Source organism: Bactrocera tryoni, chromosome 1, assembly GCF_016617805.1.
Source record: "Bactrocera tryoni isolate S06 chromosome 1, CSIRO_BtryS06_freeze2, whole genome shotgun sequence".
NCBI classification, from domain to species: Eukaryota; Metazoa; Arthropoda; class Insecta; order Diptera; family Tephritidae; genus Bactrocera; species Bactrocera tryoni.
The window spans coordinates 56,901,409-56,925,451 of record NC_052499.1 but is presented as its reverse complement, the minus strand read 5'-3'; the positions used below and the strand labels follow the sequence as shown (position 1 = coordinate 56,925,451).

The following is a 24,043-nucleotide window of genomic DNA, read 5'->3' as shown; positions in this document are numbered from 1 at the left end:
ATCAATCAGCCAAATATCGTGGTAAAGATGCGACGAAGCCAAAGAAACCACGGCAAAGCGGATCAAAAATCAAGGTTATGTTGACAATTTTCTTCGATTGTAGAGGTGTGAAGCACTCCGAATTCTATCCACTTCTCTTCAACTTACAAACGTGTCATAAAGCATCGTGAAATCATAAATTTTTGTACTAGTTTAAAAAATTAGTTTCTGGATTGCATACTAAAATAAGTTTGTAATTGTTGTCGTATTCCTTCCAATCTAAAGGAATGTTGATGGTGCCAACTATAGTGGAATAAGCCTACTAAATATCGTAAACTAGGTTGGATCGAGTAGGAGAGTGACAAATAAAGTTTCCTCTAGGTGAATACAAGTATTCAGCATAAGGTTTGTTAGAAAACGAATATCATTATGAATATGTAGTATATTGGAGTTGGCGTAGTATCGAGCCGATTTTATCTATGGACTATTATTATGCCACAAACTAAAAAAAATGTTCCCTGGTTTCATCAAGGTACCTAACATACATTCCCCAAACACATGGAGCGAAGTCAGCCGGATATTCGACACTTCTGGTAGTAGTTATATGGGGGCTAGGTTAATTTAATAGGCATACCATCATCAGGAAAGGATTTCCTCTGCATTTCATTTATATATCTCACACATTGACTATATTTTCGGTAAAAAGTCAACTAAGGGGTACTAGGGTCCAAATATTGCAAGAAAATGAAGGAATCAAATGAAATTTAAAATTGTATGAGGAATTGTAGGTTGTAGTCCGATTCCACTCATTTTCACATTGTAACATGAAATGTAACTGCTGAAAAGTCAGTAGAACGTCATGTACCGAACTTGGTTGAATTCGGTCGGGTTGATCTCGAGAGAAGTGTTTTCGTCTAAAAATGGAAAACTTAAAATTAGGCGGTGCTATGCCCATGGTCCAATTTTGACGCCGGTTCCTTAAGAGCCCTCCATCTCGGAGGTAAAACTTAATGTCTCTAGATTGTTTAGTTATTGATTTATAGCGCTTTTGGTAGTTTTAAAAGTACCGTTATACGCCAAGTGAGCGGGATTACCATCCGATTTCATCCATTTTTATACTGTCGTTTATACTGTTTCGGGTTTTGTGGGCGTGGCAGTGGTCTGATTCTCGTATTTTTTTTTACTAAGGAACGCGCATACCAAGTTTCATCAAGATATCTCAATTTTTACTCAAGTTACAGCTTGCACAGAGGGACGAACGTACAGATAGTCGCCCGGATTTCAACTCGTCTAGTCATTTTGATCATTTATATATACATAACCCTATATTTAGGTTAGGTGTAACAACATGTTGCAAGTGTGTAAAAATAAGCACAGAGTTTTCTGTTTTTCCATTCTTCGCCTACACTTTTGAACACACCATGCGCACATTTCCGCAGTTACACATAACAAATCAGCGTGCTTCAATAAAAATTCAAATTAAAGCGACAAATATTCTCTAATTGCTAAAACACACTTTAATCACAACTAACTCATATCCGACTTTCATACACTGAAAAAAAAATTGTGTGAGTGTGTATGCTAATTGAAACTGTACTAACTATAAAACATAACTGTCAACTTATATACATAGGCATAAATTATATAATTTAAAGATATAAATAAATATATTTACAAACATATATATGTATTATTTAACGTTTGCAAACATTTTTCGCTAATCAAATGCAATATATTCTATATATATTTTCTGTTTATATTTACTTGATATTTTTTTGAACAAAACTTAAATCTAAAAAACACAACAACAATAAATAAATAACGATTTCACTTTATGCTTGTTTGATTGGTAAAAAATGTGAGTAAAATTCTTACAGAAATATTATCTAATGCGCAATACCTTCACATCTCTTAGACCTTACTTCTCACGCATTTTCTAAATAATATCGTACCTTTTTCTATTAATTATGGCATGTTGGTGTCGAAGCAATATAAAATAAACAAAAAACATTTAAAAATGTTAGCATTCTCGAGTGAGTTACTGACATCTAGTAACTTCTTTCATATGACTCTGTTTTCGGGTAAAAATAGGCATCACTCTACATTCATTAGTACAATGTGAAAAAATTCAATACACATTGGATAAATAGTGTGTATGTATGATATAGATGCGAGTAACAGCATATTGATGTCTGTGATAATATTTATTATTTGTTTTAAGTGTCTTAATTTATTCGAAATAAATATGTAAATAAAGTTGAAAAAAGAACATTTGATAAAAGCATATCGTAGTTTTTGCTGTACCCAAAACAAATTAAATTCATTATTTATAAATGTTAATTCCAATTATGTTGTTTTGTCAAACTTTCTGTAGATATATACATATATTTACATTTCTTCCACTATTTTTTTTTTTTGCCTGCCTTATTGTTATATAAATATTCACAAAACCAGTTGCTAATTGAGCGAATACTTCTTTAATTTAATACTAATATATTTTCAGTTAAGATTGCATTGAGTCGTTCGCTCGGTAATTTCGTGTATTTTCGTACAAAATAATCTCTCAGCAATCTCTTGAGTTGTTATTTAACGATCTGCATCGAATAAAGACTTAATTTTATTCACATCGGCATCAAGAGTCCTGCCAGGTCGTGATGCATCCTCAAGATCGAAATTGCCGGTACGAAATTTGCAAACCACTTTTGCATTGGCATTCGGTCAACACAACTTCCCCGTATGCGTCACATAATTTTCGCCTTGCTTGAACTGCTTTTTTACCCTTTTGATAGTAAATCAGTAAAATCAGTCGGAAATTGCTGTTATCGATCTTCTATCTGCGTTAGAGGACCGAACAAAAACTCTACCAGGCAACATTTTTTACAAACAAGCCCTCCTGTATCAGCTGTTCAAATATATGACGGTAAAGCCATACAACTCGGTATAAGGGAATTGTGGGACGGCATTTCCAACTCCTTACGTACAGCTGCAACCGAAACCATTGGTTTTCCGAAAGTGCAAAAGAACAGCTGGTACGACGAGGAGTGCCGTGTCGCAGCGGAGAGAAAACAGGCTGCCTACCTCGCAACGTTACGATCGACCACTACACGTGCGGGATGGGATAGATACCGGGAGTTGAAGAGGGAAGCGAGACGCATTTGCAGACAGAAGAAGAAAGGGGTCGAAATGCGTGAGTATGAAGAGCTTGATAAGCTGGCCGACAGGGGTAATGCTCGAAAATTCTACAAAAAAATGCGGCTGCTTACAGAAGGTTTTAAGACCGGAGCATACTCTTGTGGAACCCCCAAAGGTGATCTAGTCACTGATGCCCAGAGCATATTTAAATTATGGAGGAAACACTTCTCCAGCCTGCTGAATGGCAGTGAACGCACAACACCAGGAGAAGGAGAACCCGATCCCCCAATCGATGACGATGGAGCAGACGTTCCATTACCCGACCATGAAGAAGTTCGAATAGCAATTGCCCGCCTGAAGAACAACAAAGCGGCAGGGTATGCGGCAGCGGTGATATCATCGGCCTCAACACAAGCGCCGTTAGTTCTGCTTTCTCCAGGCTGGACAAGGAAGCAAAAAAAATGGGTCTGGCAGTGAACGAGGGCAAGACGAAATATCTCCTGTCATCAAACAAACAGTCGTCGCACTCGCGACTTGGCTCTCACGTCACTGTTGACAGTCATAACTTTGAAGTTGTAGATAATTTCGTCTATCTTGGAACCAGCGTAAACACCACCAACAATGCCAGCTTAGAAATCCAACGCAGAATAACTCTTGCCAACAGGTATTACTTCGGACTGAGTAGGCAATTGAGAAGCAAAGTCCTCTCTCGACAAACAAAAACCAAACTCTATAAGTCACTCATAATTCCCGTCCTGCTATGTGGTGCAGAGTCTTGGACGTTGTCAACAACGGATGAGTCGACGTTGCGAGTTTTCGAGAGAAAAGTTCTGCGAAAGATTTATGGTTATGGACCTGGCTTCGCTTGGAATATCCAATTGGCGCCACGTAGCGAAAAGAAGAAACGACTGGCGCGCTGTAGTTAACTCGGCTACAATCGCGTAAGCGGTGTCTACGCCAATTGAGAAGAAGAAAGCCATTAAATTGGTTGCGAAAAAATTAAATAACATCAACTGTTGTCATCAAACGAAATTACTTAGTGAACGAACCAATACCATAAATTTGTAGTAAGTCCACAGGTGCATATGTAAAAAAAAGTATGGACTGTACTAGACAGCGTAAATTTTAGTATTGTTTAATATAACACACGTGTTTAATACTTTTTTCAATAACTTTTGTTTCGATAGTTGAATGCTAATGCTTATGGGTAAAGGAAATCAATAGATGCACTATTTGCTTCAAAAATGAAGCCGACCATAATGTTACATTCTGTGGGGAGTGCCATAGAGTCATGACTAATGACTTCTGCGCGCCTGAATTAGAGGATGTTGATGTGGCGACCTTGGTTGCAACAAGACAAGACAAGACGGCACTGCATCCCATAAACAACCAACGAAACAATTAATTTATTAAAGTAAACTTTCACGTCGTGGGCCTGTGGTCTGGCTTCCAAGATCGTGCGATTTAACACCATTTGACAATTTTTGTGAGATTATGATTAAGTCGCTGAGTCCGAGACGATTGACGCCTTGGAAGAGAATATTCTGCGTGTTATTACTGATATATGGCACCAATTGCTGTAACAAGTGGTCGAGAATTGAGCCTCACGGCTATTTTGAAAAGAAAACTGAACTCTTGGCCGTAACATTAAGTTATATAAGTACATTTCTTCTGAAAACCACATGTCTAAAAACCACCATTTGTTTACCAATAGTTAAACAATCAGTTAAAAGCATCAGCAAATATACGAATACACTAAGACTTTGCGACTAAGTGATTCATGAAATGGCTTCATGCCTTGAAAGCATGCCTCACGTCTCTCGACGTGACTTCTTATTGCAAAAATAACCTTGCATGTTGGTTTCAAAAAGCTGAAGCTGGTTTGGTTTTGGTAATTTGAGGTCTTTTTGCACACGTTCATTTATATAGCAAATTAGTAAAAATCACAATCGTACCTTAGTGAGCGAAATGCGTAACGGCCAAACGATAAATCTTCACTTCCAATTCTAGAGGCAAATTCTACATTTTTTCTCAAAAATCAATTGCCTAATACCCGACTTATATATAATTAATAAGGCGAAGATTAGAAAACCTCTTGAAAATCGATAACCTGTACGCTTTTGACGGCTAAAGTAAACTATGGAGCAAAACCTGGTGCTTTGACGCTTTCAATTTTTTATTTTTTAATTTTTCAGTGTTTTAATTTATTTTTTCTTCCTTTATAATATTTTCCATGAGTCAACCTAATTAAAGGGTAATCTATTTCAAGGTTCCCTACTTAAAAAAAAACAGAGAAATTTCAAATTTAATGGGGAATATTTATTACCATTCGAAAAAACATATCTTGGGTTTTATATTTTGAACATTATCTCTTTCAATTGTTGGTCGCGTCTACGTCTCAGATGGTCCATCCATTGAGTCCAATTTTCGATTTCTTGTTCGTGCATTTCGACTAGTAACGCGTGACGTTTTGCTCCAAAGCCTCAATCGAAGCGGGATTGTCTGCATAGGCTTAATACTTTTCATATCCACACAGGAGAGACTCTAACGATGTGATATCACACAATCTTGGTGGCCAATCAATCGGCCTTAAACGTGAAGTTATCTACTCAAGGAAGTATTCTCTTAATAAATCCATTCATTTACGCAATGTGTGTGAAGTGACGCCGTCTTGAAACCAAACGTCACTGCGATCACGAGCATCAATTTCAGGCAGCCAAAACCATCACACCAAACCGTTATTTTTCTGGATGAAATGGCAGCTCTTGAATCTCTTCAGGTTACTCTTCGTCTCAAATACGGCAATTTTGCCCAGTTTATATACCCTTTGAGCCAGAAATGGGCCTCATAGCTAAACAAAATTTGACTCGAACAGACTTCTTGGAACTTTTCTCGAGCTCATAGAGCGAAGCGATGTCACTTGGGAAGGTCGAGTGGCTTCAGTTCTTGCACGAGCTGTATTTTGTATGCTTTCAATCTAAGATCTCGACGTGAAATACGTCAGTCGGAGTTGCTGCGAACGGCGCCGAATCCACTCTTCACGGTTTTCGTGTACATTTTCGGTTAAGGTTGCTATGTTTTCTTCACTGCGTGCTGGACATGGTATTTTCAGTCGAATATTATCCAATACCGTATACTGGGTCTTAAGATGGGTGATGGCTCATGAACGATTATGTTGACCATCAGTTGAGCGAAGCGCGCGAAACATATTTCTTACAGACTGGGATTTTCGTAATAAAATTGAACGCTTTGCAAACGTGGTTCAGACGTAAGTCTTTCCGTGATAAAATCCAAAACTATACTGAACAAAAATAACATGACAGCTTGACACGATTCACGCGCGATCTATCAAAAAAAGGTGATTGAAAAAAGTGCCTCTACTTGGACCACTCGTTATAATATTTTCCAAGAGTCAACCTAATGAAGTATAATATGAAAGCCTATTAACTTTCTTCGCTGAGAGTAGGCTTTATCTTTAAATTTCGAAGTTCACAGTTCAAAGGTGAAAAAGTTGACAAGAGTCACTCTTGTTTAAAGGTTCACATCTTTTTAGTAAATATACTACCTCAAAAATAAACGAACTTGTAGAAAACTTCGGAGCAGTAACAGTTAGCAACGAGTGAAGAGATTTTTTGATTTCGTTGAACTTTTACTCGAGATAAATTAGTATGAAAGACCATTTAGGGAAACTACGCTTGTTTTAGAGATAACTATTAATGAACTTCGGTGCGAAGTTATAACATCATTAACGAATTTGTAAAGGTTTTTTACTGTTAGACTTTTATTTATGTTATTCGCTCATGCGTTTCGTTACTCGCTAAATGTTAGCGACTTTAAAAAGTCCAAACAATATAGGATGAGATTAGCTATTAATCAGGTTCCCATTGCGTGTAAGGCATGCTTTGAAAATAATCCCTTAAATCAAAAGTTTGCATTTCTTTTTTAATTAAAATAATACAATAAAATAATGGAAGATTTTCGCACGAATATTTCATTGTATATATTTATTGTACATTTGTAAAATAACCTTTAATGCATGACTATATGTGAATTACAACCGTGTTTTCTGGGTCGTAAATGTTTTCACATAGAAAATTGTGTAAATAAAAATATGTGTTCTTTTACTAGATTTACTGAAAATATAACTTTTAATAATTTTTTTTTTTTTTTGAATTATGCACTGATATAACCATAAACACTAGTATAATAGAGATGTTACACTGGAATTATTTCTTTTATTATTTGGAAATATATTTTAGTACACCAAATAATATTTAGGTCTGAAACAATATTTATCTATATATATTAAAGCTTAGCAAACTTTAGTTATTATAAAAGAAAACACTTTTTACTAGTTGTATCGAAATGCGCGTATGTAATGTACCCTAAATCCCACATAACATGCAATTATACTAAACTATATACTAGATTATCATTAACTCTAGCGACTAAACATGTACTTTCTCCCATAAAATGGCAAATTTTACCTCACTTCTCGCTTGCTTGCCATTCCAGATTGTTCGTGCGCTGGTAAATTGGCACCGGGTTTCGAAACGGATGAAGAGAACGACACACAGCCATTCAATCCGATTGCGACGAATGGAGAGCCTTATCCATGGCTGGAAGTGGCACTGCCAACGAGTGCGCGTCCACTGCGTTACATGGTGACAATACATCCGAATCTGACGACGCTGGACGTCAAAGGTTAGCAAGCGAAATAAATGCAATGTACTTAAAAGTTTTAAGAAAATTAATTTTGGCATTTCTTCGTTAGGTCAAGTGACAATCGATCTCTTCATGGAGAAGGAAACAAATTTCATAGTGTTGCATATACAGGACCTAAACGTCACCGATAGGGTAAGCTTTACCTTTTATTTGCTTTCACTTTAGTATGTTGTACATAAGTTTAATTTGGGGTATGACCAAAAACAGTTCTCATTTTATTCAAATTCCACTAAATTTGCATTAAATTTTTCTTTTCTGACATTTCTCCATTTTTTCACAGGCCATTGTGACGACGGGCAACAAGGGTTACGCCATCAAAATTGTCAAAGTATTGGAATATCCACCGCGACAGCAATTGTACATCGAAGTAAAGGAGAAGCTGAAGAAGAAGTCGAATTACACGCTTAACTTACGCTGGTATTCGAAATTAAATCCGGAGCCGGAAGGTTTTTACGTGGATCAATATGAGAGCTCTAACGGACTGGAGCGGTAAGTGCGTTTAAGAAGTAAGAAAATATATTTACTTTAACAAATATTGCCATAACTCTCCCGCAACGTGTACAGTTTGCTGGCAGCCACCGTATTTCGGCCGAATAGCGCGCGTCGCGCATTCCCCTGCTTTGATGAGCCGCAAATACGCGCCCCATTTCGCATATCTGTTTTTCGTGATCGCTTCCACATTGGTCTTTCCAATTCCATTGTGCATACGACGGAGGATGTGGGCTTCTACATGGGCACCGGTTTGGTGAGTATGCGCCCAATTCTTTCTTCTACATCACGCTAATTGCCATTCACACTCCGCAGCTACGTGACGATTTCATCGAGACACCACCACTACCCGCCGATGCTGTCGCATGGGTGGTGAGCGATTTCCAGCGTGAATCTCTGCAGCCTTCGCCAGCTTATTTGCCAACAACACCGGCGCCGCCTGGTAGCGCTGGCTCGAAGAAGTCCGCACAGCTCAGCAATTACCCACAGTTGAAGGAGAAGAAGCCGCCCGTGCGCAATATAACCGCGCTCACACATTCATTGAATATTAATCTGATGAAGAATACCACCACAACGACCGTTACGCCCACTGCCGAAAGCAATGGCAAGAATCTTACATCGCTCAGCCAGTCGACGGGTTCGCTAATTAAACGTGCGCCATCGTATACTTTCTATGCGCCACGTGATCTACTGCCACGCTCATCTTTTATACTACACACTGCACGTGACGTGTTGGAACATCTACAAACCTGGTTGGACATATTGTATCCGCTGACGAAAGTCGATTTTGTGGCGTTACCTTCACTGGATCGGAACATTATCTCTTCGTTGGGTTTGGTTACGCTGAAGACTGCCTTTCTCACCGATCCCGAGTCCATAACGACGGAGGAATATCAGAAGAGCGCCCTGCAAGTAGCCGAGGCTATGGTGAGACAGTTCTTTGGTGGCATTACATCGAGGAAGGTATTGAAAGATGTCTGGTTGTGGGAGGGACTCATAAAATATTTGGGCATACATTCGCTTTCGCCGCAACAAACCAACTGGCCGTTGAGAGAAATGTACCTGCTTAAAATAGCTACAACGGCTTTGGACATTGACGCCATACAAGGCTGGGATAGCATTATGAACGGCACAAAGCATGATGGTAATAATGAAGAGTTTTTCATACAAAAGGTAATAAGTAATTTTTGACTAAGTAACAGTGGAGATCTAATATAAATTATTTAACATTCTTTAGACCGCTGCCATATTTTCAATGTTACACACCGCCATTGGCGAAGATCGCTTCCGCGGTTGCCTTGGCGCTTTTCTAAAAATTAATCGTTTTAAAACTGCCGAACCCACAGATCTTTGGACGATTTGTACAAAGAAAGCCAACGGTTCCAAGAATATCAAAGTAAGTGTTGTCTTAGTTTAAACTCCAAGGTCGGCATTTAGATATTTCATATATCCCACAGGACATGATGACTTTGTGGACTCATCAACCGGGCTTCCCGCTACTGACTGTTACCAAACTGGGCAACAGCGTATCCATATCACAGCGGCCCTTCAAGCCGGCTGACTTCCTTGCCATACACGATGAGACTTATGACGGCAACAACTACAATAAAACGGTGGTGAATGTCACAGAGACGCCGAGCACTGTGGCACCAACGGCTGCGGGTAAAACCAAGCAACCGACAAAGATGAAATGGATATTCCCAATAACCTATATAACCGATACTAATAATGTTAGTGAGACTTTATGGCTACAAAATATTGACGGTGAGTGTGAATAAATAAAATCGGAATCGTACATCGCAAGATTCAATGCAACAACAAAACCTTTTAATTTACAGTTACTTTCAATGTGCCAGAGAATGTTAAGTGGATCAAGGTTAATGCAATGCAATCTGGTTATTATCGCGTCTTGTACAACGATGACAACTGGGCGAATTTGATTGAGGAACTTTCCAACAACCCCGAGAAGTTATCCAGTGAGGTAAGTGACTTCAATAAATTTGGTATCTCAAAAGCCTTGCACAATCCTTCTTTTCATCTACTTTAGGATCGCATTGGCTTGCTGTCGGATTCGTTTACTCTTTGTCACGCGAATCTGTTGCCCTGTGAGATCACCATGAATATGATACAATATTTACCTAGTGAAACCAATTGGGGTCCCATGACAGTGGCGTTGCGGCACTTGGAGAAGTGGCGTCGTATATTGAAGTATTCAGAATGTTTCCTGATGTTATCGGAATTTATTAAAATGAAATTGGCTACAGTTATTGAGAAAATCGGTTGGACCGATGATGGCGATGAAGCAAAGAGGTGAGTAAAAGAGAAATTATTGTAATAGCATTTGCCAATTTAGCAAGCTCATCTGACATTTAGCTGTCCGGAATAATATTGTTCTTCGATTAACATTATACAATATATAGGTTTCTCTAACCAATTTTGGTTTTGGTGGGATCTTTTGTCTGTAAGAAATATGTTCACATCTTTAAGAAAGATTACTCATGCTAACTGGATTACCCGTGCAAGAATTTCCTAGACTATATACAACATTGATCATGCTATAAGATTCCTGGAAAGCGGATACGTTAAGGGTTCCAGAGAAAAACATTTTGAATTTCTCTCTCACTTTTACTAAATCCCTGAAAATTTGGATCACTTTCTCCGCGCACATAAATACTTCCAAAGGTAGCAGCCATCAAACTACTTCCATATTATAATTCTCTAAGTGCCTGATCATAGCGAAATCGTCGGAAAATCTAAAGTCGTTCAGCGTCCACGAAAGAGCACACTTACTCAAATCTATTCAGCATAGAAAAAAGCCGGTGTTCCCTGTCTTTTTGCGTTCAGGTCCGTAAGCTCAGCAAGCATCGGTTGGCAACCAGCACTTGTGGGGTACCGTCAGCTTTCTGTCCCAGAAAGGACCGTAAAAGATTCATTGAACTACTAGCACTCGCCGAAATGATAGGTTTAATAACAGACCCCTGCCCTACTGACAGTCACACGATGAGGCTAAAGATTTTCTAGTATGAAACTTGTCAAAGTTACGGGGAGGAAGATAAGGTTGAAACATCTACACACTTTCTCCTATACTGACCATCTTTCGCCAAACTAAAGTTGAAGCATCCCATACTTTCTAAGAACCTGGCGAATTGAATGGAATTGACTTTAGGTACTTTGTCGATATGCGACGATTTTTTTTGTCGATACCTAGGAGTTCTGAGCAGGCGTGTCCAGATGTTCAAGTGTGACTCTTCGTGCTCTCACGAATAACAACCTGTTTATCTAACCTAACCTACCATTAACCTCCTCACTTAACTTTGAAGCATTCGTTCAATGTGGTTAACTATTGTTTCTATTGAATTTTATTTTTATACCCTGAACAGGGTATATTAAGTTTGTCACGATGTTTGTAACACCCAGAAAGAAGCGTCGGAGACCCTATAAAGTATACATATATATAAATAGTCAGTATGTTGAGTTGAGTCGATTTAACCATGTCCGTCTGTCTGTCTGTCTGTCTGTCTGTCTGTCTGTCTGTCCGTCCGTCTGTCCGTCCGTCCGTCCGTCTGTATATATACGAATTAGTCCCTCAGTTTTTAAGATATCCTTTTGAAATTTTGCAAACGTCATTTTCTCTTCAAGAAGCTGCTCATTTGTCGAAACGGCCGATATCGGATCACTATAACATATAGCTGCCATGTAAACTGAACGATCGGAATCAAGTTCTTGTATGGAAAACTTTCACATTTGACAACGTATCTTCACCAAATTTGGCATAGATTATTTTCTAAAGCAACAACGTAATCTCCGAAGAAATGGGTCAGATCGGTTAACTATAGCATATAGCTACCATACAAACTGAACGATCGGAATCAAGTTCTTGTATGGAAAACTTTCACATTTGACAACGTATTTTCACAACAAAATGTATAGATTATCTTCTCAAAATGTAATCTGTTGCTCAGATCGGATTACTATAGCATATAGCTTCCATACAAACTGAACACATAATTACTAAAAGAAATGCACCTGTGAAGGGTATATTAGCTTCGGTGCCCCCGAAGTTAACGTTTTTTCTTGTCTTAGTTTGATTATGAAAATACCTTCCCAGGAATGGTAGTCATTAGAACTTTTTTGATAATTTACAATTTTAACCGAGTTGCCACCAGGCAAGTGAAAACCAGAGCTTTTAATAGAAATGTTTACTGAATCTCTAACAAGGTCTGAAACATTCACAAAAGTTACGTTCAATCTTTCTAGAACAATACTTTTGCTAAGCCTTTAATTTATTTCGTATCAAATAACATGTGATTTTCTGAATCCTTAGACTAATGCGACCGGAAGTACTCTTAAGCTCAGTGCTTTGGGAAGATATTGACAGCATAACAAAGGCCAAAAACATGCTTAACCAATTTCTGTACTACAACGGCACGGCGATACCACCTAACCTGAGAGAGGTAAGTGATTTTTGTAAAATATTTATTAATAAGCTTTTCAATAAGCGTAATTTACACAACTCATAGGTGGTCTATACCGGCTCCATACTGTCCGGTGAATACATTTACTGGCAGCATTGTTGGGAACGCTTCATCGCGCTCCAGCGTACATCGGAGAGTTTCGTCGAACGCATGCAATTACTGCGTGCGCTCGGCCGTACCAAAGACGCTTGGCTACAAAATCGCCTACTATCGCATGTCACCATGCTGCCCACCGTTGAAGTGGTGCAAGTATTACAGGCTATTGCTGGCACGCCGACAGGTGGTGCGATGGCGTGTCGCTTTCTGCAAGCCAAATGGTTTGAATTGGAAACGCGACTCGGTCACGGTACGCTAAGCTTCGCCAAAGTGATATCGGCGATAACACAATATGGCGCGACGAAGTTCGACTACGATGAGGTGCGTATGCTTATTTTACTTGAATATGAAAATGAAAATGAATATTTTTTACTAAATTTTAGCTGAAGTCGCTGGTGCATCGCTTTGGACGCGGTCCCGGCATGGAAGTGCTGAATATGACGCTCAGCAGCGTCGCTTCCAATGTCGAGTGGGTGGCGCGCTCTCAGACATCGTTGTATAAATGGGTGGAGAGCAACTTGCATTCGCATTGATTTTGCACAACAAAAACAACAACAATATTATTGATAATTTTCTTTCTATTTTTTAGTTTACTTGTAGAGATTCTCATCATACAGCTAAAACTATGTTCAAAATCATTGTAAAAGTCATACATACTAAAAGTTATCACAACGTACATATAGACATACATATGAATGTAGCTACACATGTGCATACAAACATACTACTTATATATAGTTACATATATGTATTTATATATATATATAACAAGCAGTCAAACACGCATACATACATTTCCTCATTTGTAATTATGTTCCTTATCTACTACATAAAGATTTATACATACATACATACATATTCATACAAACTTACATAACATACATAGAATGCGTAAATCGCGCAGCTCTAGACATTATTGGGCCGCTTGTGGCTAGTGGTTGGCGCAAAAACAGTAATAGGGAGTCTTCTAGGTTTAATTATAGGTTAGGAAAAAGGTACTGGAATATAAGTTTATCATATCATCTAAAGGGTATAGTAGCTAAATTATATTAAGTGTGTGTAGAAAACTTGAAATTTGTGCATTTTTTCAACTTGTTGGTTTCTTATTCATTCGTTATTAAATAATTTAATTACACTATTATTTAAATTTATTTCAAATTATTAATTTTTTTTTAATAATTTCAAACATGTTATTGTTTTTTTGTTGATACAAAAAAAATTCTATTTACCGTATAATATATCGTCACCTAAAATGCGAAACAGCGTTTCGTCAAAAACAAATCGAAAATCGCAGTCAAATATAATAACTGATATATAGCCATTTTATAACCAAAACTCAAATTTCGTTTCAATATGAGTGTGTGATAACCGTTCTTCTTCTTAATTGGCATAGACACCGCTTACGTGATTATAGCCGAGTTAACAACAGCGCGCCATAACCGTTATATAACCATTTTATAACCAGAACTCACATTTCGTTTCAATATGAGTGTGTGATAACCGATATATAACCATTTTATAACCAAAACTCAAATTTTGTTTCAATATGAGTGTGCGATAACCGATATATAACCATTTTATAACCAAAACTAAAATTTTGTTTCAAGTTAAGTGGTTTCTATTATATCGTTTTCCTTCGCCTGTAAACTTATGAAAAGTGATGATACTTTATTTTGTATTTTAGGTGACGATATGTAATATAATACAACACTGTTAAAAACCCAAAAACCATAAAAAATATATATATTTTGTGTACACAAACAAATTCACTCAGTTTTGAAAGCCAAGTAACTCTATAACTGATCTCAAAAAATTATCTAAAAACATAAGAGACCATATGTATTCATTTGATAAAAAAATAATATATACTCGTATATACATACATACTTTTCCACTACCATTACTTAATTAAAAGAACACGTTTTCAAAATGAAAGTAATAATTCAAAACAAAAATAATTCTCATTAAGTCTCATCAGCCTATATTTATTTGTATTATTAAAGTAGGAGTAATCAAACGTAATTGTTATGAAATAAACACTGCAAACGTAAAACTATTATTAAAATTAATTGTATGTATGTATTATAATGTTTAGAACATCAGTAACCCTTCCAATTTCATGCTGGTAAGAAATAGATATTTAATTATATACTTTGTACACGCAAATCAAAGACATAGATACTTATATGTATAACTATAGTGGTACTAACATATGCTTAAATGTATAACACAGAACGTATGTATAAGTGTGTATGTGTTCACAAAACTTCAAACAACACTTTGAATGTAAAGTATACATATTTATTTATTTATTTGCCTTTAAATATTGGGCAACAGATATTTATTTAAAATTGTCGTAACAGAGACTGTTAAAAGCCGCTAAACGTCATTTGCATGATCAGCTGAGCACCAGAGCTGAAGGCAAGCTGATAAAGTGATTATGAATAGTTGATAAAGTGAGAGCGAGAGAAAAAGAGAGTAAGAGGTGTCAACATAATACTGGGTTTGCGTGAGAAAATTGCAATTTTAAAATATAACTGTTACATTTTTCGAAATATAAGGTGATTCATTTTGAGGTTCCCTACTTTTAAAGAAAAAAACACCGACACTTCAAATTTTTGGGGAATTTTTATTAACATTCGAAATAACATCCTTTGGCATTTATTTTTTTGAAGATTATATCTTTCAAATGTAGACCGCGGCTACGTCTCAGATGGTCCGTCCGTTGAGTCCAATTTTCAATGACTCGTTGGAGCATTTCGACTGGTAATTTGCGAATGACATGTGTTATGTTTTCCTCCAAATCCTGAAACGAAGCGGGATTGTCCGCATACACTTGTGACTTTACATATCCTCTCAGAAAAAAGTCCAACGGTGTGATATCACAAGATCTTGATGATTAATCGACTGGCTCAAAACGTGAAATTATTTGCTCACCGAAGTGTTTAGTCAATAAATCCATTGACTGATGTGATGTGTGCGAAGTGGCGTCGTCTTATAGGAAACAAATGCCGCCGAGATCACGAGCTTCAATTGCAGGCATCAAATAGTCGGTTATCATGGCGCGATAATGGTCGTGATTGACGGTTACGTTCTCACCGGCATAATTTTTTGAAGAAATATGGACCGATGATTCCACCGGCCCACAAACCAAGCCGTAGTTTTTTCTGGTTGAAATGGTAGTTCTTGAATTTCTTTAGGTTGCTCTTCGACCCAAATGCGGCATTGGTGCTCGACTTGTATACTGGAGAGTGCAAGAGTGAACTGGATTTTAAAATTTTGCTATAGGGAAAGTAGGCGTGATTATCGTCTGATTAATGTCATATAATTTTTCATTAGAAGAAATCTCATTCAAAGTCTATAATATCAGTTCAAGCTGAGTACTATAGCACTATTTCTGGCAAGACTATACAGAAATTTCGGGGCAAGCCAAATAACAGGCATAGTACATATTGGATTTTAGTCGCCCCATACGACAGGCATACCTTACAGCGGACAAATTCTACCCCCTGACCCCTGGGAGAAGTACGGACATATAATCCACTTTGAATTATAATTATAAAAAGAACATTTTTAATCATACGTTTGATTGCCTTCGTTTTTGTTTTGTTTTTCGTTTCACTATACGCCCAGCCTTATGTTGTTTAGATATGGGTAAAGTGTTCTCTAAGCAGAGGCAAATAATTTTTGACATTTCACATTTCTTCAACGGTTTTTCATTAGCATCCACAGTGTTAATTAAATTTAGTTTATTGGAGACATCTGAACATACAATGGGGTATTAAGGGGTTACGTGGGTTTCCTCGCCTAAAAAACATCATTTTTCAAAAATTTTTCTCATATAAAAAGTGAAATATTTTTTTTAGAATTTTTTATTGTTACAAACATACACAATTAACAAAGAAGTTCTGAGCTTTTTGGAAAAAAATATTTTAAACTCGGCTATTACGACGCCATTTCTGGTGATCACTCGGAAAAAAGCTACGCCCTTGTTGGCGGTATAACTCCTAACAGGATCTTCTTAAGTGAAAAAATACTTGTTATAGTTAAAACCTCAACTGAAAATTGGATTTTTGGCTGACATTTCTATAAAAAACTAAAAATTTCCCTGAAAATTTCCCGACAATAGTTGTAATTGAAAAAAAAAAATCTCGTGCAAGTCTTTAAGATTTGTATCTAAACAACCTTTGTAAAATTTCATGAAGATCGCTTGAGTAGTTCTCGAGAAATCTTGCTGACCGACTGCAAAAACACAGTTTCGAGAAAAACGCTTTTAAAGACGGTGTACTTAGCCTGGCTAGCCTAGAGCGCACAAGTTCTCAAGGCTGTATCTCTGCAACTATTACTCAGATCAACTTCAAAATTTAGGACAATATTGTAGAGGTGTTGTAGAATTGAGTAACACACCCGTAAGCCCATGTTAAGGGGTGATGGGGGTGAGGGGATGGGATTTTTCTAAAACTATGTTTGACTTTTGGCGTGTTTTTACTGCTTACAAAATTAATCTGATCATAAACCCATATATTTTATATCAACAGGGCATATAAAGTTTGCCACGAGGTTTGTAACACGCAGAAAGAAACTTTACAAAATAAATTTCAACACGCGGGCTGATGTTTTTTGTTATTGATCTCTCTGTTTTTGAGTGATCGATCTCTAATGTGAGAAAACGTTCTTTTCTCTCCAAGAAGCGGTTTTATTTTCTTATTTTTATATTTAAGAAACATTTTTAGATATTTTTTTATTTTTAATTTTTTTTTATTTCTAATTAAAGCACTTTATATAATTTTAAGAAATGATTCTGCCTATAGAATATACATGGAACTCTGAAAGTTTCCAAATTCCGCTGGCAGTAAAGCAGAGATAACTTTAGAATAAATAGAGATTATTTATGTACTTAATCTGTAATTGTACCATAGTAATTACAAGTAAGCATTTTTTTAAAACTCTTAAAGTAACAACACAAAACATCATAAATAAATTAATTAATTTAATGGTATATGAATCGTAATTTAAATAATAAAACTACAAGAAAATATTACTTACAAATATTTACAAAAGCGTGGATATATTGAAATATTGAACAGCAAACAATATTTAAAGTAAGTAGGAATCAAAATGTGTATATGTATGTTTTTAGACAAATATATATACGTACATACACACTTAATTAGTAATTAATTGATTAAATTTCTAACACTATGTTGTGTTCTCTTTGGTTTCCTAAATCACTTAGTTACTCGCTTACGGTGTTCTTTGCGTAAAATTACTGTTATACTCACTAGTTTCTAAAACACTTAAAATATGCGTAAATAAATATGTTTAAATGTTAGCGAATTTTGTTACGAATTTAGTTCAATTTAAGCCAATTCTTTAGCATTAAATAATTTAGTTAATAAATATAAAAATAATTTCTTTGCAAGTTTACACTAACAATGCGCAAATAAAGTCAATCCACTGCAAAAACAAATAAAATAAATAAAAAATTTCAAAAACAAACAGTTAAAATAAATAATAAAAATAAAAAGAAAAGAAAACAGAACAAATTAGTAAAGGATATTACATTTTGGAGATATTTTACTCTTTAATATTAAATTTAGCTAAGACGAAAAAACAAAACAAAAAAACTGGAAACATTGAAGCATAGCAAGCTGAAGTGTAAAGAAAATCAAATATTTGCGCAAATGATAATAGAAAACAAAAACAAGAACAAAACACAGTAACAAAATGGACTTTTGTGAGCAAAACTTTATAGACAACTTTACAGTAGATTTTACAGTGTATGAAAATAAGAAGAGAACAAGTATAAAAGCAACTCTACATAATTGCATACAGACACATAAGCATACCTGCTATATAGTATATGCGTATGCGAACAAAAATACAATCAGTAATTTATAGAAATATGTTTTTTTCTTATAACTTTGGTGGAGTTGGCAGTTTCAGATATTAAAAAAAGTTTTACCGCGGACTTAAAGCAAACATAACTGGTACGTCGAGATGAGAAACAGTCTTTTAATTCTTAGATCGTGAACTTAACATTGATTTAGTTTTTTTCTGCCACGCAGATACCATCAGATCACTTTTCTGACTTACTTTACTAATATATATACTCCATTCACACCAAAAACTACATGATTTGTTCGTTTAGACAAAAAGTGTCCTTAGAGATTTAAACAAAATGCTCCCCGATTCACACGAGAACCGTTCGTTACCGGAATGGTTTCTGTTTTCCATCTCTCTAAGGGCTGTTACTTCGGCGACTTACCGCTGTTCGGTTATTTATAAGTTGTTGAGCATTTCGCTCTCAAATTTTGGTTTTCCGAAACCAGCTCTGCTTTACATTCGCCCTACAAGCATCGCCATATAGCATTTCTCGAATTTTCGTACAATTCAGTAAACTTAACTTGGTTAAAAACTTAAAGAGGTTTTTTATAAAACTGGCTGAAAGCCATTTCGTGGTCTTTTTAGCCTCATATGTTCCTGCACAGATATAACTCTTCTTCTCTTGGATGTCAGAATAACTGATTTTCAATTAGTATAAACAAAAGGTATTAACTCTTGAAAATGAGTGACTTGAATAACAATATCTTCAGAGAATTTTTAAAGACGTTATCAGTACGAACGAGCTTTAAGTATCGATTTCATAAAATATCGACTGCTTTTAGGCTTCTTATATCAATTTTATATGCACTCGATCGAAATAGGGTCAAGTGTTTTGGATTGTTTACTGAAAAACTTGGAGGCTCTGCTTTCAACTCTTCATTATTATTAAAGTTGAAGCAAACGATGTATTCAATGAATTGTGTGTGGGACTACAAGGCATGATTATAAATATTTTTAATAATTTTCGAATCGGTTACATTAAGGTTTCTGATATCTACGAAATTGTATATTGATCAAGCTTTTAGAATTGATTTCATAAAATATCGGCTATTTTTAGGCTTCTTATATCCATGTGATTATATGTATATGGACTCGATTGAAATAGAATTGAGTGGTTTTGGGTCATTAATTGAAAAACTTCGAGGCTTAATTTTCAACTATTGGAAACTATTATATATACCCCTTATTATTGAAGTTCAGTCGCACGATTCAATTTCGTAAATATGATGTTTTTGAATTTTTTCAATATTTTTTTGCATCTTTGAAAAAAAATTTAGACCGTAACTAGCAAACTTTTTTTAAATTTCAAAATAAATTATTTTTTCTATTCAATTTCGTAAATATGATTTAATTTAAATCTTTCAATATTATTGGAAATTATAGAAAAAAATTTAGATTTAATTATTGGAAAAAAAAAATAATTTTTCGAAATAAATTATTTTTACGCTTAAATTTCTTTAATATTGTTTGTATAAATTTATTAAAATTTTTTTATATTTTACAAAGAAATTTAGGCCATAATTATCAAAAAAAAATATTTTTTTTTTTTAATTTTTCCGTATAAAATAATTTTTCAATAAAGAAGCATATACCAACTCTGCCAGAATTTAAAATATTAATATAAATAATCCACATATTTCTTTATATAACATATACTTATGTAGATATATAACTTTTTGTATATTAGTTTGAAATTCACTCAATCATTTTCTTCGCTTCTTTCACATTACATTTCGGCAATTTGTCCGTCCAAATTTTTTATTGCTTTATAAACTTCACAATACTTCAATATATAGAAACATACAAATTCGTACATCGTGTATATGTGTATTACATAACTGTAATTGCTAGAATTTAGCATAACTTTTTGTCATTTCGAAATAGATTTCGTTTTTCTTTTAATATACCTTTAGACTTGTAACTTTTGATACGCTCAATCTATACTGCAGTCTGGACGCATAAAAAGAATTTTTATAAAAACAAAAACAAATAAATTGATCTATAAATGTTTGCTTAGAACTCAATTATGCCATTAATTATTACTTAAATAATTTAATTTAGTTAAACTAATATGTAAAATATACTCATTTCAGTAATTAATTACTGTTTTCGTAATGTTCGTAAATTATTTAATTTTTTTTCGAAGCCTAGATTTAATAGAATTCTAATATTATACATACTATATAGCTGTAAAAAAAATCTAAGCTAAGCTAAATGGGAATATCGAAATAAAATAAACGTGAAAACAGAAAACAAACACAAAAAGAGAATAATAAAATCAAATATACCTATGCTAATTAATTCTTTTGTCTTAAAATAGCGAATCGGTGAGTATTATTCGCCGTAAACTGCAAATAATCAAATAAATTGTGTAAATGAATACGAAACTGATTAATTAGTTACCCAAATTTATGAAATTACTTTTAAGATTAACTTTCTGCTGGGCCACATTTTTTTAGCATGTAAAAAAAATTTATAAGTTTGCTTCAAATTTTGTGTTCCAATAAATCCAGGGCTAAAGAATTGTTTAAAATTTGGCGGTCGAGTTTTAGGGACCATACTTTATCACATACTTTAGTCTAAGGATATTATAAAGTACATATTCAATGGGGGCGTGAAGTCATCGAAATCTTGCCTCTTATGAAAGACAGATCGAATACGAGTACAAGATCCAATGACATACTTTTGCAAAACGTCAGAATTAAAAATGTTCAAAATACACATTTTCAGCGCCAGTTAGTATGAGATAAGCCTTTTAAGGAAATATCGCATATAAGGTCTTATCTTGGGCAGTGTGTGAAAGACTGAAGCCCACTGTCAACAGACCTTCTCAGTCTGGGTTTGGAGCTGGAAAATCTACTATAGACCAGATTTACACCATACGCCAAATCTTGGAAAAGACCCGTGAAAGGAAGATCGACACACACCACCTATTCGGTAATTTTAAGGCCGCCTTCGGTAGCCTTTATGTCAAAACTTGGTAACGTCACAGAACTAATACGGCTGTGGAAGCTGATGTTGAGCAACACCAAAAGATCCATCAGAATCGGAAAAGACCTCTCCGAAGTTTGATACCAAGCGAAGTTTCAGACAAGGGGCTCCCTATCGTGTGACTTCTTCAACCTATTGCTGGAGAAAATAATGCGAGAGCTAAGAGCTAAATACAGAAGGTACAATGTTCTTTAAAAGTGTACATACAGCTGCTGGCGTACGCCGATGATATTGATATTCTCAAGACCGTATGAAGAACCGAGGCGTATGGGTCTGGTTGCGAACGAGGACAAGACGAAATCTCTCCTGTACAACGGTACTATTTTTCAAAGCTCCAGATACCGAATATGTGAATCGCAGTTCCAATTACGAAATTTGTATCGAAAATATCCGTCAATGTGTGAGATATGTAAGTGAAATGTGAACAGAATCCTTTCCTGAAAATAATACATATGACTGAATGGAAAAAATAGGTTGAATCGGGTCAATACAAAATACCAAATAGAAAAATTTTCGAACTACCGGTTGACTCTATATCGTAAACCCCGGTTAAATAATTATATGAACAAAAATGAGAGAAAGTGGACATTTTTGGTTTTAGAATTAAAAGAACTATATTAAACAACAAAATTATATTCAAATATTTGTCTCAATTAAAAAAATAATAGTTTCCGAATTTTCCATGTAAAATATTCATCTCATGTATTTGATGGTATATGTACATCTTAAGCATTTTTATAACTCACCTGCTTTCCATATTTCTACAATGATAGCGCAGTTATTTCATAAACCGGTGAAAACTCTTGCCTCTTGGGCTACAAATTGAATAAAATGCATGGGTTTACTAATATTCTTCGTTTAAAAACAACAAAATAACAATATGTATTTTTAAATGATATTTATTTCTATTGATGCTGATGATATATGTATTTAAATCACAATTTTTACAAATTTTTCACAAGCGCGTCGAAAGCGAATACATGACAATTTAAATGGCGGCGGAAACTGGAAATAAACATATGGTTGTTATTGCTTTGCTTGTGTTGTGACATTCACAATATACAGCCCCTGGCCGACAGAGGGGGCAATATACTTTCCAGGATCCAGATATGCACGAAGCACAAACAGAGTGTTGCCACGTCTATCAAGAACCGAGTATATAACAAAAGCGAACAAATAAGACATATATAAGTTGTTATACATATCTACGTTTAGCATTAGATATTTCTTTGCTTAGTACTAGTTTTGAGAACTACTTAAGAGTATATTCTGAACAATTTAAAGTTAAATGGCTTAAACTAATATTTAATATTAACTAATATTTATTATAATATTTTTTTCAACTGCATTGGCAACTTTTCTCCAATTGCATTCTCCAGTTTCCGCCGCCATTTCAAACGTCATGCATTCGCTTCCGATTCGTTTGTGGAAAGCTGCAAAAGTGTTCAATGAAAAGTGCAAAAATATTGCTTTTATCAATATTTATGTAGTGCTGAGTGCGTTTTATATAACGTAATTTGATCAATTATGCAAATAGTGTATTTTTCTGAAATAAAATGCCGCAATGGGTCAGTGGAAAGAGTTAGTGCTTCGAAATGTGAAGTATCTTTTTGGGAAGAACTTTCAGATGTGTGCAAGTTTAATATACATATGTGTGTATGAGTGTGCATCTGCTTTGGTCAATAATGGAAGTTCCGAAGATGAATTTCAATGCGAAACTAAAAAAGGTAAATCGTAATTAAGACAAGAAAATATGAATATATGTTTCTGTGTATATTTGCAGGTATGTGAATAAGATAAGCTCTTACCAACGAGTGGCTGCGCGAGCTGCACGAAGTTTGTAACAACCAGAACGAAAGACCTCAGATCCTTTAAATATATTTATATATATGTATAAATGATCAGCGTGACAATCTGAGTGAATTTAGCCAATTCTGTCAGTAAGGCTGTCCGAATGTCCACCTATATGTACGCGAACTGTCGGACCCACGAAATCGGACCACTATAGTAAATAGCTCTCATACAAACTTGCCGATCCAAAATAAGTCCTTGCAAGGAAAGCTTGTTTTATTCATCATAGGTTACTGTCCAACGCAACGCTACAATCTAATCCGAATTACCAGCTGACTTTGAAGTTGGTCAAGATGTGTGATATTTTAATGAAAGTTATGTGGTTTACCACTGAATTTAAAACTTCGTCTAAGCCTCACTTCCCTAATATAAAAAATTTCTATTCACGGGTTGACGTTTTCCCCAGCAACTCAATATAC

The 24,043-nt window shown here is 35.3% G+C and overlaps 1 protein-coding gene across 5 annotated transcripts in view; it reads left to right on the top strand.

Moving 5' to 3' along the window:
* Positions 1-13,996, top strand: part of LOC120766451 (endoplasmic reticulum aminopeptidase 2) — a 67,640-nt gene extending 53,644 nt beyond the window's left edge. For 3 of the 5 annotated variants that reach the window (XM_040091968.1, XM_040091967.1, XM_040091972.1), the window contains 12 exons: positions 7,627-7,815; positions 7,886-7,968; positions 8,117-8,325; positions 8,401-8,581; positions 8,641-9,498; positions 9,563-9,721; positions 9,783-10,089; positions 10,164-10,306; positions 10,373-10,635; positions 12,650-12,779; positions 12,846-13,217; positions 13,280-13,429. In XM_040091968.1, coding sequence (XP_039947902.1) covers positions 7,627-7,815; positions 7,886-7,968; positions 8,117-8,325; positions 8,401-8,581; positions 8,641-9,498; positions 9,563-9,721; positions 9,783-10,089; positions 10,164-10,306; positions 10,373-10,635; positions 12,650-12,779; positions 12,846-13,217; positions 13,280-13,429 — 3,044 coding nt within the window. Of the gene's footprint in view, positions 1-7,626; positions 7,816-7,885; positions 7,969-8,116; positions 8,326-8,400; positions 8,582-8,640; positions 9,499-9,562; positions 9,722-9,782; positions 10,090-10,163; positions 10,307-10,372; positions 10,636-12,649; positions 12,780-12,845; positions 13,218-13,279 lie in introns of all 5 variants that reach the window. The other 2 variants (XM_040091969.1, XM_040091971.1) reach the window with 2 other exon arrangements.
* The last annotated feature ends 10,047 nt before the right edge of the window (positions 13,997-24,043 follow it).